The sequence below is a fragment of the Aythya marila genome, assembly GCF_965140915.1.
Source record: "Aythya marila genome assembly, chromosome: 3".
Lineage (NCBI taxonomy): Eukaryota > Metazoa > Chordata > Aves > Anseriformes > Anatidae > Aythya > Aythya marila.
Genome location: NC_139044.1, coordinates 74267292 through 74286301, shown reverse-complemented (window position 1 = coordinate 74286301; position 19010 = coordinate 74267292). Strand labels below are relative to the sequence as shown.

Below are 19010 nucleotides of genomic sequence, written 5' to 3'. Positions count from 1 at the left end.
TTCTCTTAAACTAAACCATGAAGAAATCTAATAGGGAGCTGAGATTCTTTGGGGGCAAGGAAGTTGAGGAGAAAGCCACTGCAGTCTTCAAACCCAGTAGCTGTCAAGCTGTGTGAAGCTGAAGTTGCAATCCTGTCCTGTTCAACAGTCTGGCTTGGGCCTAGGGAAAACTGGAAGCACCAAGGGGTTATGGCTAGATCTTCCCAGAGTAACATGTGCTCTGTGTCATGCATGGGCAGAGGAGTTGTGCCACTCTGCAGCTTCTGTAATTGTGCAGTGCAGCACTCATGCAGCCAGGCTCAGCCGCAGGTTACAAGTGAACAGTCCCCAGTCAAGCACTGCACCAAGCCTCCCCTTATTTGCTTATCACAGGCAAAGATTCTGTCAAACCAGACATTTTCTCCAAGTTATCCACACAACATTCCAGACTCATTTAAAGGAAATAAAAAGCTATGAAATTGCCATAAACCAGCAATGTTACCTTACAGGAATAAGAAGCCAATGAAAGTAGTATACAGTAGAATAAACCATCATTTTCCTCCACAGTCTTAAGAAATTTCCCTTTGGTCAGATATACGGCATGGTGGTCAGATATACGGCATTCTTTTTCTCATTTATTATTTCCTTGTTCAAGTCTCACTTCTTGGTTGAGGTAAGAAGGTTAGAACAACTGATTGGCAGATGCTGTTTGGCTGGTCACAATTTGACATGAAATTGAGGAATGCAGTCTGAATAGCAGCAGAATGCCATGAACCGTGATAAAGTATTTGGTATCTACACAATCCAGTATAAAATGGATCCTGTCCAGAACACTGAGGTAACCATTGCTCACAGATTTAGAAAACATAAGGTCAGAAGTTTGCACTGGTGTGGTCTGACGTATATACTGGCAAGCATAAAGCTTCATACAAGGCTCCTTTAAGAAATTAGAGCACATCTTTCAAACCAACTCTTACTTTAAGATTAGCTGCTTTGCAAGTAATAAATATAACACTGCTAATAATTAAAAAAGGTAGTCAAACTACTATCACTTTTGATATAATACTGAGACAAGATTAACTCATTCATCCTGCTGCCCTTTTATGCAATGAATCATAAATAGCAATTAATTTGCCTATATGCATTTTACTTGAACCTTTGAAAAATTCAATATATTTTCAGTCTGTTGTTACTGAATTACACTTTGCTTCGTTTTTCTTTAGCACCATTTTTGAAACATGCATCACAAAAATGTAAATACATTTTATAATTAAGAAAATACTAATTAAGTGTGTTAAAATAGATTGGTATCTAAAAAGCCTGATGTAATTATCTTAACACTCAGGAGTTATATATATGTATATACAACTCCTGTAACTCAGGAGTTACAAATATTCTCATTTCTGGTCCTCATGCCAAATTGTAAACTGGTAATTCAGCTCTATAAAAATATTACTTGGGGCAGAAAGAAAATCCCTTAACATTTTCAGCAGCTCCTAATCGCCCTCTGGTGGCCTAGCATGACAATCGCACAGTACAGCAGAAAACTATTTGATCATCTCTGATAGTAATTAAGGAAGAAGATTTTTATTTTTTATTTTTTATTAGAAAAAAAGGCTAGAGAAATATACTTTATATAATCTTTGTTATTTGCAAGCAACCAATAACTTGGAATATTTTTTTCTATGTGCAATATGTAGCTGTCTGTATATTCTTCTTTAACTAATGTGATCAACAATTAAATGCCTAAATAGAGGAGAATAGTTCAGTTGGAAGGGACCTATAAAGATCATGCAGTCCAACAGCCTGATCACTTCAGGGCTAACCAAAAGTTACAGCATGTTATTGAGGGCATTGTCTAAACTCCTCTTGCCCAAGCATGTGGCATCAACCACCTCTCCAGGAAGCCTGTTTGTCCATTCTCATGGTACAGAAATTTTCCCTAATGCCCAGTCTGACCCTCCCCTGGTGCAGCTTTGTGCCATTCCCTCATGTCCTGTCATCGGTTACCAGAAAGCAGAGGCTGGCACCTCCCTCCCTGCTTCCCCTTCTTGGGGAGTTGCAGAGAGCAAAACTCATGCCAAGTGTTACAATATCAAGGATCTATCTACAATAGTAATTCCAGAGGGGAACAATAACAAATTTGTCAATAATTAGATATTCAAATACAAAAGGCTGATGCTGCTTATGGGATGGAAAGATATTTCCATTGAATTAATTACTTAACTAAGAGTTTCCACTAGTCAATGCACCTAAATTAAATATGTTTGCTGGAATTTCAGTTACTGAAAGGTATTATGGAGGTAAACAGCAGACGGCCTTTCCCTTGTGCTTCCCTTTGCTTTTCAGATTTTTGTCTTGTGTGACAGCACTGAGAAGGGGACAGCAATGATAATCTCCTGTATTGATAGGTGTGGAAGGAGCCACATGACCTATTGGAAAGGTGTAGTGTTAGGTGATGAGGACCAGGATGGCAAAAGAAGAATCCTTCTCCCCTATGGATCTCACTCCTCACTCCCCCTCACTTTAAAAGTACTGTGTTTTTTAATGATTTTTTTTCTCTCCTGTTTTTACCTATTGCTATTTCTGTCTTTTTCCGAAATGTGATGCTTCACATTTAGTCCTGCTCCAATGTATCTCTCCCTGGCCATTCCTCAAACTCACTGGATGATTCCCATTTTTCATTTTGGTTTGATTCTTAATTTCAGTGGTCTCCACAATAATTGAGCAGCCTGTGTCCCATCACCTTGCTCCCACACCAGCTCTAAATTAAAAAAACAAAACAAAACAAAGCAACAACAACAACAAAATTTATCCACACTTCAAAATGCTTGTTTCTCACTTAATTTCATTACAGTTTGGTACTTGAGCTCTGAGCATTTTTCCACCCGAATCTCCCCATATCAGAAAACCTTCCACTGATGCATGTATCTTCTTTTTGAGATGAAAAACATGTATCCTAGTATTTAAACATCTTCCTTTTTAAGTTGTGTTTTATATGGTCAGGTTTCCTTATTAGCAGCCAAATTCATTTTATGGCACCATTAATGTTAGAACTAACAGCTGAGGCATTGTTAGGAATTAAACCAATTATCCTATCCAATGCATTAGGTGCATTTCCTCCATCTCTGGTCTGCCTCTGCTTCTCTGTCTATCTCCTGCTTGCAGGGACCTAGCTTTCCTTCTGGCACTGTCAAGGAGTGCTCTGATGGTCACAGGAAAGGACACCTTGAGTATCATGAGGTGCACCTGAATAACCTACTGGAAGAGAGGAGGTGAAGGTCTTTTTGATTACAAAAGGATAGACAAGAATAAAATACATTTCAATGAAAATGGTAGTCATCAGCTATTCAAAACCAAACATTATTGTCTTTATTTTTACATATTCCAAGCACACACAAAACTTAAAAAAAAAAAAAAAAAAAAAAAAAAAACATGGAAAATGTGAGTGCTTTCCAGAAAACCATGGGTTATGGACAATATATTTGCACTAACATGCTTACCAGTTCAGAAGCTGTTGTTTGGAATGTTTATACTGACAAATGGAAGATTAAAAAATGATCAATAGATTACTTTGAATTAAATGTTCCTGGCTGTTTTTGTTGTCCTACAAAAACACACAGAGAAAACATTACATGTCATGGAAAACATGTACTGCCCCATCAATAATATCCTTATGTATTGTTGTGTCGGTCCATGTGGTGGAGGCAAGAATCTCCAAACCTAAAAAGAAAAAAAAGTTAAAGAATGATAGACTGGATATGCTAAGCTATCTAAACAGTGGGCTTTGGTTTGAAAAAGAATTTGGATTGCTGGCATTTTTGAAAATAATTTATTTTAAGGTCGTCACAAATACCTTTAGAAATCTAATACCCATTATGCTCATCAAAAGTTGTATTGTACGATTGTTGTGATACCTGGAAACTTAATATATTTAAATCTTCTTAGTTTTAGATGGTGAATCTGTGAAGCACTACAGGATCAGAAGTTTAGATAAAGAAGGCTTTTTCCTGAGCAGACAGAAAGTTTTTAAAACTATGAATGAGTTTGTTTGCTATTACAGTAAGAACAGTGATGGCCTTTGTGTAGTGCTTGGAAAACCATGTTTAAAGGTGAGTGTGGATAGTAAAGTGTGCAACATAATTTTTATAAGCTAATTTGTCAGGTGTCAGTCAGAAAGTACTAACCCCGTAGCTGCTTCCACCATTTAAAAATGGTAATGATCTGCATATTTTCAGGAATTCTTGGGTAGCAGTACAGTTTCATTTTTGAGGCTGATATGTTAATAGCAAAATACCATGCCATTTTGAACAAATCATCTTGAAGTTGGAGGAGAAAATATGACAAATAATGATTTCTTAATACCTTTTTGTAATTGTATATGATGATGAAACCTCCAGCTTCATAACTCCAGCTGTGCATAAGTAATTTCTGAGACAAAACCACAAGGTAGAGGTGAGCAATACATCACTGTTCAAAAAAGCTTGCTAGGGGGATGACTTCTAAATTTTACTTTTAATGGCAGGATATTTTCTTTAGGATATTTCTTATTTCTAACAAAAACAAACATACAAACAAAAACAAACAAACAAAAACAACCAAGAACTGGGCTCTATTTTGTGTTCTCAGCTTATTTAACCATGTTTGTGCTCTCAGGGAACACTCATATCAGATTCAACTTAATATGATGTAGTTACCAATGACTTGGACATTCTGCTGATAAAATAAATTTCTAAATTAACATATTATTTATTTTCTTTTACCAGGTACAAATTCCTAATACTTTTGATTTGACATATAAAACTGTTGACCAGTGGGAGATAGACCGAAATTCTTTGGTATTTGTTAAAAAATTAGGATCTGGTCAGTTTGGTGAGGTATGGGAAGGACTGTGGAACAATACCACCCCTGTGGCAATCAAAACATTAAGACCAGGTATGTGAATTGCTCTTAATTGCTAATAATGTGAAATGCTGCCAAAGCTGCTGCTTTATTTTTTCAATGGTATTAAAAAGAAACCCTATCAGTATATGCAATTATTCTTAAAATCATTGCACTTAAACATGAAGGCTTGTAAAACTCAAGGTCCAGATAGTCTTTGGTATTTTGAGTGAGAATTTTATATAGTTTTCTGTTTCAGTGTGAGCTGGACAAATTCTTATTCAATACCTATATTATATGAAAGGCAACCCCAGCAAGGCCATCTCCTTTGTACAGTGTTGCTGGTATGGAATTGTGTATACATTCCATCAGTAGGTGAAGTAATCAACTTAATTCTGGTTTGTCGTTGCTAGAATTGTTCCAAGTGACTACATGCTATATTATAAAGACTCCTTTGGAATACGTATTGTGTTAAGTTTGTTGTATTTAAGAAGTACTTTAATCTCAATAATGACTGCGTAAATTTTCTTAGGTTTTAATACACAATATTAATATCCAATATTTGCATATAGTACAACCTTGTGACTAAAATAGCTTTTGAATTTTTTTCTTGATTATTTTTCATTAACTTAATCTGTGCATTTTAAGTTGACAACATAAAATATCTGCCAGCAGATGGCAAGAATCTCATAGAGAAGACAGGTAACCTGGATGATATATACATTTTTTAAAAAGCTAACATTATAGTTTGTTGCTGTTAACTGAAAAAAAAATCAAGTTGGGCATTAATGATCCCATTTCAGAAAACAAAACAGATTAATATATTTGGTTCAGAAGAACAACTAAATATGCTTGAATTGTCTCCTGAACAGGGAGGAATATAAGCATGCATTTTAGGGCTATCTTCCATCACAGTATTATTTCTGTTTTGGGACTTGCAAACTGAAAGCAAATAAGAACCTTGTCTTTTTCTTTCTCTTAACCAAAGTGGGAAAACTGTTCAGACTAAAGTCCTCCTGTAAGTTGTGTGAAAGACAGTATACGTTTTCAGAGAACTGATGCATTTCCATACTACCTAGTAAACACTGAAACCATATTGAAATTTCTGTCCATTTCTCTGTCCTAAGACAGAATCCACTAATCCCCCTTTTGTGACAGGGATCCATCAGCCTATTTTTAATGACTCCTGAAACCTGAAGTCTGAACCCAGACTGTTTCTCCTTGTATCTGACCTGAATCTTTCAACAAGCAGAATTCTTCGTGTAAATAAGATTTTTTTTTCCCCCCAGATATGATTCTGAAAGGGAGAACAAGTCCAGCTGTGTAAAGACAGGGAATTACTTCATATTTCTTACACGCTAGACCTCTGTTTAAGCAATCCAGTATAATGCTTGCCTTTCTTCTCCGTAAGGCAAGACTCTAATTTGTTCATCATAGTTTACTTTCTTTTAATGATTTATAGCAACATCTGGATAAGTTTGTTTTATTGCAAAAGACTGAGGGATTCTTCCTAAAGCATGAAATATTTTCAACAATATTTAAAGAAGGAAATTAAAACTGGGATGAAGAACAAGACTAATCTTAAATTCTTGTGACATTAAGTTTTCTTTTAGAGATTGCCTTATTCCTTCTTCAAGAAAATATGAGGCAATTAGCACTCTAGGAAAAGATTTGTTTCTCATCAAACAAAATAATTAGATTTTGCACAAATTGCAGTGCATACATTTATACTTATTTTCTTTAAGAGGAAAGTGCAGCTGACATTTATCTGGTATTGCATATGCAAAATGGGAAGCTCTCCTAATCATTTCATCTCCTTTTAATAACTCATTTCAAAACTCTACTTCAGCTTCTCCTGCTGTATAATAAGAACAGTGCATATTATCAGTTCTCTATGAAACAAACTTGTTTTAATAATGGATTCTATCAGAACTGTCAACACTACCCAGAAATACTACTAATGAAGCTTTCATGGGACACTAATGCCAAGATACAGCTGCAATTTAATAGCTTTTCTCCCTCTTCCTCTTCCTCTTCCTCTTCCTCCTCCTCTTCCTCTTCCTCTTCCTCTTCCTCTTCCTCTTCCTCTTCCTCTTCCTCTCACTTCCTTTCTTCCTTCCTTCCTTCCTTCCTTCCTTCCTTCCTTCCTTCCTTCCTTCCTTCCTTCCTTCCTTCCTTCGGAAAGAAAGCAAACGAAAGCACTAGCATGTGCAGATAGCGCTAAGGTGTTAGCAGTGAGGGACATTCATAATTAAGAATCACGGGGAAAGTGCAAGTATGCAAAGGATCACAGGAATAGAGTATGCTTATGAGAAAATTTCTCCTGCAGTCTAGGACCTTACTGTTTGGCCTGGAAAACCTATGAGCATGTAGTGGTGTAGTGGCCAGCTTCCACCCTGGGCACTCTCTTTTCCAGTTGAAACCCCTTCCAGGTTTCTTTCCCAGGGGAATCAGGGCATAGACACAGGAAGGATATGTTAATAAGAGTAATTGTGACATGGAAACATGCTCTCATTTCCAGGAAAGAGCAGATTAACCAAGTAAAATCATCACATATCAAACAATATACAAGAGCATGATAGAAATCAGTACGTCATAGATTCATGGGCTTGATAACCAGAAGGGATTTCTGCTAGTTTGAATATTTTCCTGTTGAGCTTTATTTTGCAGTGTAAATCTAGATCACGTATAATCTGAATACATTGCTATTATATGTCATTACATTTCACCCATCTGATGGATTATTTTCATCTAATTAAAACACAGCTTGTTTGTGACTAGATAAGAACCAGACATCTTTTAGTCCTGAGATGGAGGTACAGAGAGAAGTTGCTTATATTCATTGATTATATATCACAATGACTGTAAGAATGTGGGCATAATTTCTCATCACGGTTTAGCTGCTGTCTTCACTTTAATTTTTATGTCTTTTTTTTTCTAATAAAATAAAAGCCTCCTTGTATGCTTATTTTTTCTTTCTTTTATGGAGGCACTTAAAAACTGAGTTAAATCAATTTTCAATCACAATTTTCAATCATCTTTAAAATTCCTCAAATAGATTTTCTGGATTTCCTCTAATTTCTATTAATTGTTGCTAAAAGGCTTAAAATGTTTGTATTTAGATATATGGCCTTCAAACCTGTAAGAAGAATTCAACTTCCAGAATTCTGGTGAGGTAGCAATGACGAACTTTTCCCTGAACCAATTCTCACTTGATGTAAATTTGTGATTTCTGGCTTATGAGTAATTAGCATACTCATAAATCTGCTTCCATTCCAATCTGGAGCTAGAGCCAATTTTTCAGATATTGCACACAAACTAGAAAATTCACAAGTGTTCCTTTCAGAAACATTGACACCTAGCATCCTAGCTACATTTTTTCCTCCTATCTTTAGGCATTTTACATCTTAGATGTATCAGACTTTAATAATTAGTGGAAAGAAATAGGCACTTACATGTTATATGAGTCATGCTATAGATTAGAAATCTACATTAGAACCAGGGAATAACATGCTATTAAAGCATATTTATTTCAATTGATTGCAAAGTCTGGAAAACTAACTCAGATCTGGTGCCTGAAATTGGAAGAGGTGAATCCAGCTACCAGCAGCATTTTGTAATTTCCACAGACTTTACAACAGTGACAAAACTGAGAAATATGTTGAGCTGTTGGAGCCTATGAGGTCTCACAGAGGTGAACCTCTGAGTCCTCTGACCATGAACTGCAAGGGGACTGGGGTTCCTGAAGAGGTCACAGGAAATGACTGTCCTCTGATGCACCTGGTGGGATAAACTCCCACTGCCTTCCTGACTATGGAACATCTGGTTTAACCAGCTTCAGGGGGCTGGGTTTGCAGTTCACTGGCTATGGATTATAAGACTCCACACACAACCCTTCCAGACAATAAGGCAGATTTTACAGGAAAAAGAACTCAACCTGAGATATTTTCAGATTTAATGAAACATCCTTTATCTGCTAGCAGTTTTTTGTCCATCTCTAAACTGAATAATCAGAACTTCATCATTAAAAACATCAGAAGATGAGATCTATTGATCCAGTATCATTTTTTTTTTCCCCTGACTTCTTGGAAACTTTTTTTCAGAGCCAATGGTGGACTGTGGAGCCGTTCACAATGTCAAAAAATAATTTGTGATCCCTGAGTTTGTCCAAGATTTCTGTTAGCCTTGCAGGAAGAGTCACAAGTCTCATCATTAAGATACAGTTTTTGATTAAAATAATAACAAGTCATGTAAAATATCTTCAAAGTCTTTAATTAATACAACAATATTGAGATTTTTTTCTTATCAAACTTTTTTTTATCAGTGTGAGACAGGCAATCATTATGTTAAAATTTATGAATCTTGATCCTTTGTAACCAGCCTTCCGTGTCACCTCAGTACTTGCTGGTGTTATATTTAGAGGTTTCAGCTACCGGATTTTTGTCCCCTGGGACAATACCCTCCTTTGTGGAGTATATGGGTGGTGGTCATGTCCTCCCATCTCCTACTCCTATTTGTCTCTTTTCTCTTATCTCCTCTACCCTTCTCCCTCTTCTTCCCTCATTGTTTCTGGCAATATTAGGTACACCTTTATTATTTTTTCCACAAACATCCAGTGGAGAATGGCACAGGAAGAAGAGCTTCCAGCAGTTGTAAGGCAACATATAAGCCATGATTGCTGTTAGATCCCTTCTGCAATAATCAATCATAAACAGGCAAGGATTTAATGTCCCCCTTTCTTTGATCTTCTGTGCAGTTGTTCAGTGGACTCTACCATATCTAAACTAGGATGTGGTCCTGATAAAAAATGTCAGAGGAGCAGGAGGTTTTTTTTTTTTTTTTTTTTTTAAGGGTCTCCTGCCAAGGAGAACTGAACATACTGTTCAGAATATATTCCTAGATGTATGGTGGAGAGCAGCCAATGAGCTCCTGCTTTCCTACTTTGTTGGTGCTCCCTCAGGATACTCATGCTCTCTGATTGATTATGCAGTCACTCTTGATTTAATATTTTCCTATATCTTTTCACAAATTAGCATTCACATTGAAAATTATACTTCTTCAGAGGAGAATCCCCTAAGTACATTTTCAGATGTCTATAAACAAAGTTCTCTTATGCAGTAAACCTAATATAAAAGGCAATATTAGCTGGTAACTTTGCAGGGGTGTGACTGAGAACACAATTACATTAGGCTTCAGCTGAAAAAAATTGAGCAGTGGAAGTTTGTCCACTGCACTATGAAGAACAAATTTTCCATATTGATTATGCAGGTGCATAATCATGAACCATCCTATGTTGAAGAACTGCATTGCTTGAGCTGATGACAGCTTCCTTCAAGCTTCTGGCAGTGAGTTGCTCAAGTGTTTCAGCAGCACACTGAAGAGAGTTCAGCAGGGAATAAAAGTTGAAAACACATGAGTATTTCTAGGCCACAAATGACTAAAATGTGTGGTGTCTAGGCTAGAAAGCACAGAACTATACGTCAGTTGATCACTGTGGCTATAAGCAAAAACCATAGTAATGTGATGCCTACATTCAGATAATGGTCTTATTTGTGTATTGGCGTTTGACTCACTCTGCTTTTGAGACATCTGTGACATTTTAGCAGGCAAAACCATAGTGATGGATGGGTGAATGAAAAAACAAAACGCAAAAACATCTTTGCTTTAAGGAACAAACTTCTTAAGAAACAAACTTCTCTGCCTTTCAAGTTATTGACCCACAATTATCAAAGATGTGTAGGGATCAGAGATAAGAAAATTGTCTAGAAGCCATCAATTGTATTTCTATTCTTGGCTCTGCACAACACTGTCTTGTTGTAGGTCCCTGAACCATATCACTTCATATTTCTGTTTTTATTTTCTCACTGAGACATAGTTTTTTCTATTTAAGTGGAAATCATTACAGTAGGGATTTTCAGTTTGTCCTATGCTGAGTGTGATAGATTCTCTATAACCTGTTCCCTGGGCTAGTTTGCTTATCCAACTGTCAGCACATATAGGAGACATCTATCATCACTGATTAATCATAGCTGAGAAAGTTCCTTATGCCTGTTCAAGTTTACAGATGCACTTGTCATTATCATATTGTAATATATCTCCCAAGTTCCTCTCTTTGCATGGAAGCTTCCCAAGTAAGATTTGTTTAGGAGGCATTCTCAAAATAGTCTCTGGGTCAGTAGTTATCAGAGGTTTTTGTAATATTTTCAGTTCTTCAGTATGTCATGTCTTTAGGCATATGTAGTGTAAAAAGCTTTGCACGCAGGAAATTTTCCCTATTTCCCTGAACAAAGAAAATTTATTCAATTTAGTTTAGTACATAACTTTACAATACATAACTTACAATTCAGTACGTAAACTTGCACTAATTTGTAAGTTCACTAGAATGTGATGAGAAACATGCTTGAGGGTTGTTGGATACCTATCATATTCTCCTGGTAGTGTAAATAGTTCACAGTTAGTCTCTTGCGCTAAGAACTTGTACTTTTTAACATTATTTTTTTATTATGTATAAACTTATTCAGAAGATCACAATAATGCCCAGTGTACTCTCTACATAAGACCACTCTTTATAAACTCGTACAGAAGACAATGTTGCTCTGAAGTGCAAGGTTACTTTGAAGTCATTTTTGAAGGTTTATCAGAAGTTGCAAGCAAAGTTTCTCCAGAGGGGCTTATCAAATATTTAAAGGCCACTTACCTTTAGGCCAGTGGAAATCAGATAGAAATAACTGACCAAGTGTCTGCCTTGTAATGTGGAGCTTCCTCAATTCTAGAACAACATATTTTCAGAAAGAAAGTAGTAAGTGCTGATATGCCTGTTTTAATTAGCCTTAAGTTAGAGGTGATTTCTGGCAAAGAAACACACCATAGATTGCACCAAATAAACATGTCCCAGCATTTGGTTCTTAAGGACTTTGATCTTACCAAAACATTTCTCATTCAAAAAAGAAATTATCAAACCCATATCTTCTTCAGGTACTGATCAATCTACTCACAGATTCACGTCTTGCAAAAGGATATGTGTTGTTTGTGTAAAAGCTTATGTTATAGTTTATTTTTGATCAAGTTGTTTCTAACCTACATTAATCTGCTGTTCATACTGTGTTTACCAGTTACAGATGAAAATGGCTACTTCATTACAAACACATAATTCAATGACAAACTAAAAAAAAACAACTCATTTTGGCACGTATTTTATTTTATTCATTCCCATAAGCTTCTCCAGAGAAATATGCTGCAACTTCTTTCTTGCTCTTTTGATTGGTAAAAAACACAGTCTTGTTTTGAGACAGCAGTTTTTACTTTGCTTATTGAATTGTTAAAACTTAATCTTAGACAAAAAAGTGATAAAACCACTCTTTTTTTTTTTTTTTTTTTAATTATTATTGTTTTATTTTTAGTTAGCACCCATTTCATGGTGCCCATTACACTATAAGGGGGAGGGTTGGTCAGTGTTTACTGCTTGTGCTATTTAAAGATATAAACTAAGAAAAATGAAGGTTATACACACTCTTTATGCAGAAAATACTTATTGATCTTGTCACTGGTTTGTTATTATTATTAATATTTTTAATTAACAGGGTAAAGAAGAATTTGCTGTTATTCATAATAGAATACTTCCCTCTTGATCACTTTATTGGAAGTTGTCATATATGAAAAACGTGTTGCTTGGGTTCAATTTGTAGGAAGAAGTTTATAGCATGATTAAACTGAGAGATTTCTCGTAGGCAAAATTTGATGTTGGAAACAAATCAGACTGTCATTTCCTATGGTGTGAAGAAATCCTGTATAATGATCCATAGAGAAAAGGCAGTTTGGTAGACCCCAAGTTAGCAGATACTTTATTCCTTTTAGGATCAACATGTCAAATGTTGGCAATGATGCTAAATCACTAGTCAGGCTTATGCATTTACCTTTAGAAGAACAATACCTCAGGTTCTCTTTAGATGTCAGGGTGATTTCCACAACAAATCTTGAAAAGAGTAAGCAAATGGACTGCAGTATTAAATCAGTATCAAAGTAAGCCCAAACCCTATAAAGATAACTGTAGGGTTTTTTTTTTGGTGTATGTTTTTTGTTGTTTTTGTTTTTGTTTTTTTGACTGTTAGAAAAGAAGAATATGTGGAAAGTTCAGATAAAACTGTAAAGATTTTGTTACTTTAAATAGGAAAAGGACGTAAAGTTATCATTACAGATATTTATTTTTTTTTCTTCCAAGTCTCATCATTTCTGCTCTATCAAGACCATCTATGAGTCATCTGCTTTTTGTCCAGTTCCCCACTTTCCTCTGACAGTGACAAAAAGAAATGGGTATAGACTGTACCAGTTAAGGAGATGCATTATTGGCTGCTATCCATTTATTGATGGCATAGAAATCCATTGCCTTTCACCACCCCTCCTAATGGCATCCTATAAAATATTGCCAAATTGGACCCTGTGGAATTGCCAAGCAAAGTGTTAGAACACCAGTATGAGCACCTGTCTCTGCTCTCAGAGGTTGCAGTATCAAGTGGCTTTTTTCACAATGTCTATCAGCAACATTTTTCAGTCATTTCTATTGCATTGATGCAAGGATGTAAAACCACACATTATTTTTATGTTTTGGGAAATAGGTTGGAGCACTGCTTAGGTGGTAGCATTCAAGGTGTTGGGTGAAGTGGTCCGGGCTGATTTACCAGTTCATTCTGTAGAACAGATTTTCTGGTGGAGTTTTATTGCTGAGGCATTTAGCATGCTCACAGCATTTCACTCCATTTAAACATACATGTTAGGAGCAGAGCCAAGATCCCAAATGAACCTTGTCTGTTACCTAATATTAAAGAAAATAAAATAAAGACTCTTACACTTGCAGGCTTGATTTCTCAAATGACTCATTCTGCTTACACTAAGAAAAGAGGCTGTTTTTAAACATGGCATAGAACAGATTAGGCTTGAATAGTTTTTTTCAAAAACCTCACTGTATTATTTTCTTAATGAAAATATTTTGATTTAAGAAGAAGGAAATATTTGAGTAGTTGGATAATTTCACATTCGTTTTTAAGAGTATTGTGAAATCCATGTTATTTGCCATCATCCTCAAACCTCTGAGAATATCTGATCACTATTGGATCATGCACATTGAAAAAATTTCATCATTTGTGCATGTTTTCTTTTCCTAATCAATGCCCTATTCAGAAAGTATGAGCTCTAATCCTAACTTTGCCACTGACTTTCACTCCCTGTGCCATTTCTACATTTTTTTTTACTTAGTTTGACTTACACATTGACTCACCGTGTATATGAATAGAACTAGAGATGATAGTTCTTATGTAATGAGTAAAAATTTGGGATTATTAACTGTTAAGATACTTACACATTTAAGGTGGTATAAAATTACTATTGCATATTCTCTCTGAGATTATATGTATTTATTTATATGTATATATTATGTAAACATTATAAATAGTTGTTTGCATTTATGTATATAAAATACACATATCAATTCCTTATATACTAAAGTGTTTTCAATGCTTTCAGGTTTTGATTGTTGAAGCTGATAATGATAGTGCAACATAGTCTTATTGTAGCACTATTTTTGTAAGAAATTCTATGTTCATTATCTAGATACTATTACCTCAGTTTCCGGGTATTTTGTTAACAAGTTGCAACATAATTATTTGCTTAAATTATATCAGTTTACATTCTAGCCTCACTTTTTTTTTTTTTTTTTTTTTTTTTTTTTCTTCTGTCTAGGAGAGGCCTGTGGGAGGTTAATCTTAGCCTTTATATTCCTGGGGGCTGGAACACATATGTTCTCTGTCCCTGTGCAACTGGCATATTTCACTCATTAACTGTTTATTTCATCTGCTCTGCCTGTTTTCTCTGGGAACTGTGAAGATTTGAGATGCTAATGTGCTTTGAGAGACAGAAAACAATCTCAGTTATTGCCTTAAGACTGCCAGGCTGGTAGAAAGGTCTTTAATAACCTTAGCTTATGTTTTGTTATATGTTGTTGTTTCAGGTTCAATGGACCCAAAAGACTTTCTGAGGGAAGCACAAATAATGAAGAACTTGAGACATCCAAAGCTTATACAGCTTTATGCTGTTTGTACCTTGGAGGACCCAATTTATATTATTACAGAGCTTATGAAATATGGAAGTCTTCTAGAATACCTTCAAAGTAAGCATACAACTAGAAACTCATTTCAAGGGGTGCCACAGCTTTCAGTTTAGTAAATATACTAATATAAAAGAAAGAATTAAAACACTTGGTTTAATATGAAAGATGTTTTATTTGTTGTATTTGGGGATGAGAAAGAGGAAAGAAAGATGTTTATGAACAAATTTGACATGCCAAGGTATCTGAGAAGCAGGAAAGAATCACATTTAGAGTTTTGTTCCTGCCTTATGATGACACATATTTTTCCACCAGTTCTATGACTAGATGGGAATGTACACCAACAGAATAAAAAGATAAGCATACCAGAGGACAAGTCATCATATTTGACACAAAACAGAGGCATTTCCACAACATGTACTTAATAGTTTTAAAATCTATTATCAGGCAAGGATAGCCTTTCACTGTGAATGTGTCCCTTGCCTGTTGCACCAGGTCTTTTATCTCAGCAGCACTTCAAAGTGCTCTTCTGAAGAAAAATAATAATTAAAGACAAAGTTGTACAGCCTGGAAAAATTAGCGTAATGATTGCTCTGTAAATTCAACTCAGCTATTGAGAAATGCCTGGTTCTAGTGCTGTTCCTCATTTTCAGTTTAGGATATGACTGATATACCGATGTCTCTAAGGTTGTGATGTTCTCTTAGAATCATAGAATTGTTAGGGTTGGAAAAGACCTCCAAGATCATCTAGTCCAATCATCCCCCTACCACCAATATCACCCACTAAACCATATCCCTAAGCACCACATACAACCTTTTCTTAAACACCTTCAGGAACAGTGATTCCACCAGCTCCGTGGGCAACCCATTCCAAGGCCTAACCAGACACTTCAGACAGATCTTAAAGATCTCAGTAAATGTCTTCTGCCTCCTGCCCATAAGGCAAAGACCTGTGCAGTATTGAAGACAGAATTTAAAGCGATACATTTCTTTCCCCATCCTCTCTATGTAACTGTTTCTTAAGTGAGGCTCAGTCCAGGGACATTTTCAGCTGAAGAAGTCTCTAGTAGAGGGATGACCCAGTTAGGAAGCCCCCAGAGGGGCTGCAAGGAAGTTGTGCCAGGTCATCTACATGTTTGCATGCATTACTAAGTGCTAGTAGTCAGAAGCTGTGAAGCACAAATTTCCATTAAATTCTCATCTTTGGTGCCTTTATGTGCAGATTGCTGCTTATCTGACTGAAAGAGCCTGGCACAACAGAAAATGATTGCTGTGCATGAAAACATTTATTGCATAAGAGAAATAGCTCTGAGAAAGCCAGGATGAATCACAGTTATTGCACAGGTGAAAATTGTCCTCCCTTTGTACACGGAGTACAATATGTCCAGGACATATCAGCGCTGCAGCCCATGTTTAGATCAGTTGCCAGCATATGCACAGCAGCTGCCCTTGTAGGCATTGCATGTATACAGCCTGATTTGTGCACTAATTCCTGCAGCCTTGCATAAGAGACTATGCAAAGTCAGTTGGTCTCCAGGCGGCTATCAAAACTGTAAAAATGGCCAATGGAAACCTGCTGGTATCTTTCCTTTTCTGATGGCCTATGCACAGGGCAATAAGCAGAACTAGGAGGTGGAGGCAGAGATTCACCTGCTTCGATAGGTATTGGTCAGAGAAGTTATTGCCACCAGTGACAGTAGTAAGAAAACAGATTTGAAGCTCAAGTAGAGCTCTCTGTCTGAAAGTGATCTTTATCAGTTGGAGGTCAGTGCATAACTCTTAATAAGCATTCTTGACACTCAGCTACTTCAAGAACCAAGAAAACATTTTAAAAAAGCTGGTGTTTCTGTGTATGTTATGAGTAAAAATGGCAAACTGGAAGAGAGGAAAAGTCTGGAGAACATTCCTCAGTTAAATTCCAATTCTGGAAATTTTTGGTACATGTTTTCAGTTTTAAGAAGCCCTAATATTTTATGTGTGGTGACTATCACATTTCACCATAATGACAGCAACTGAATTGTGATGGGTACATGAAGTCCTTGTATACCCTATGAATGTATGAATGTACTTTGGGATACTTCTTGATAAACACTGCTATGCAGAGTTACTGAGCTTCCACCAGTATGACAAAAATGTAACTGAAAACTTTTTTTTTTGTTATTGGATGTGAATGAAATCATCGTAAACATATGAATGCCTTTATCATGCATGTCTGATAGACCTTGGGCTTTTTCTGACAGAGACGCAGTCTGGACATTTGGTGAATTATTTCCAAGGAAATGCTCTCAACTGGTGAAAGTGCTGTGTATTTATTTATTCATTGTCATATTCTGTTGATGAGAATATTTGCTCATATTTCCTAAATGAGATATTGTGATTGATTGCTTAGAACAGGGTGCAGACCCTGAGATGTCTTTGATATTTCCTCTAATAAATTTTTCATATAAGGGGGATAGTCATGTCAAAAAATATTACTAGGAAAGGGCATGAAAATGCTACATTTTCTTTATAGGATAAAGAATAAGCCATGGGGAAGTTTTGTAAATTCACAAGTAGTGCCTGGTTTGGATGTGGAAGTTATATTAACTTTGTTTTTTGTTATTGTAGTTTTTCTTCCTTTATAACACTTTTCAAACAAAGTAACACACATGCATGTCCATATACTGCAGCTGGAAACTCTTCTACCCAGCTCTGGTTTAGACAGATGGGAGCTGGCTCTGTTCTGGAAACCTCTGTAGCTGTACATAAACAGTGAGATCAGTTGTGGCCTCCTCCCATCCATCAGCCCACATGCTAAAGGTGGTAGGTCAGCCTCTGCTGCAACTTATAGAGGTGGATCTTGTCCCTCTCCTTTAACATGGTGCACCTGTATGTCCTAGAAGGAATAAAGCACAAGAAGGATTTAGCAGCTCTGACTCCTATTCTGCACTTACATAGTTCATTACGCATGAGGAGTCATCCTTTCTGCTGTGACATTGCTGTGTTCTGTCAATTGGAGCAAGCTTGCATCAGGCCAGCCTGGAGCATTGACAGAGCAAGGACAAACCCATGCCTAAGTCCGTCTGTGTTTTTGCATTAACAAGGAGGTAGTTCGCAGTCTGCAGGTGAAGGAGCAGTGTGAAAGGGAACACAAAGAGAAGGTTTTTAAACTGACTCACAAAAGCTAATTTCCAAAACCCAGGTACCTATGCAAGTGCCTGTACATCTTTAGTTATTTCCTGATTAAATACAGCATAAGCTTCATTTGTGGAATTATTTTTGTCCAGTAAGATGAATAGTAAATGTTGATGTCTGCCAGTTATCAGAACTGCAAAACTTCTGAGTGCTATATTATTCTGTGGCCTGATGATGGATTTTCTTGACGGTTAAGCAATAGATTTTCACATAGACTGATTTTTCTCTCTCTTTTCTAAAGGTCAAGGCAGCTATTAAACATATGTGTGAGAGAGGAAAAGAATTTCTGAGTCAACAATAAAAGTAAATAATCTCAGCAGTAGATTATCATGCCAATGAGTTTAGCCTCAAAAAGAAAGTAGGACAATACATATACAGAGCAAATATAAACATTTAAAATTCATTTCTTTTACCTATTCATCTCAGAACATCTAGATGAGCATAAAATTCAAGACAAGGAAAGTGCAGCATAGATTAGTAAACAATGGAATTTCACACTTACCGTAAGGGGTGACTGCAAAGGTAGGTCAGATAAAATGCCAGAACTGGAGGAAGCTATTCAAAACAATGCCAAGACACTTTCACTGTGAATCAATTCAAAATAAGTGACAGAAAACTGCCAGCCTAAAATGTTTTATTTAACTCAGAGGCAGTAAGGAAGACAAGACACCATCCTCAATGAGAAAGAACTGCCAATACATGAAGCAACAAACACTTAGCTTTTTGATATTGTTAAGATTCTGAAACAGAAATTTGAAGTCATTCTGAATATTAGATGCTACAGACATCGAAATATGTTTCAGTGCTGCAGACTTTGGGTGTCAATGCCTGAATATAACACTGATTTGGTTTACCTAGATTACCTTGGGGTATAAATTCT

The 19010-nt window shown here is 36.2% G+C and overlaps 1 protein-coding gene across 1 annotated transcript in view; it reads left to right on the top strand.

Moving 5' to 3' along the window:
- Nucleotides 1-19010, top strand: part of FRK (fyn related Src family tyrosine kinase) — a 60066-nt gene that overhangs the window by 33168 nt on the left and 7888 nt on the right. The window contains exons 3-5 of the mRNA XM_082757772.1: nt 3928-4091; nt 4746-4914; nt 14861-15019. Coding sequence (XP_082613898.1) covers nt 3928-4091; nt 4746-4914; nt 14861-15019 — 492 coding nt within the window. The remainder of the gene's footprint in view (nt 1-3927; nt 4092-4745; nt 4915-14860; nt 15020-19010) is intronic.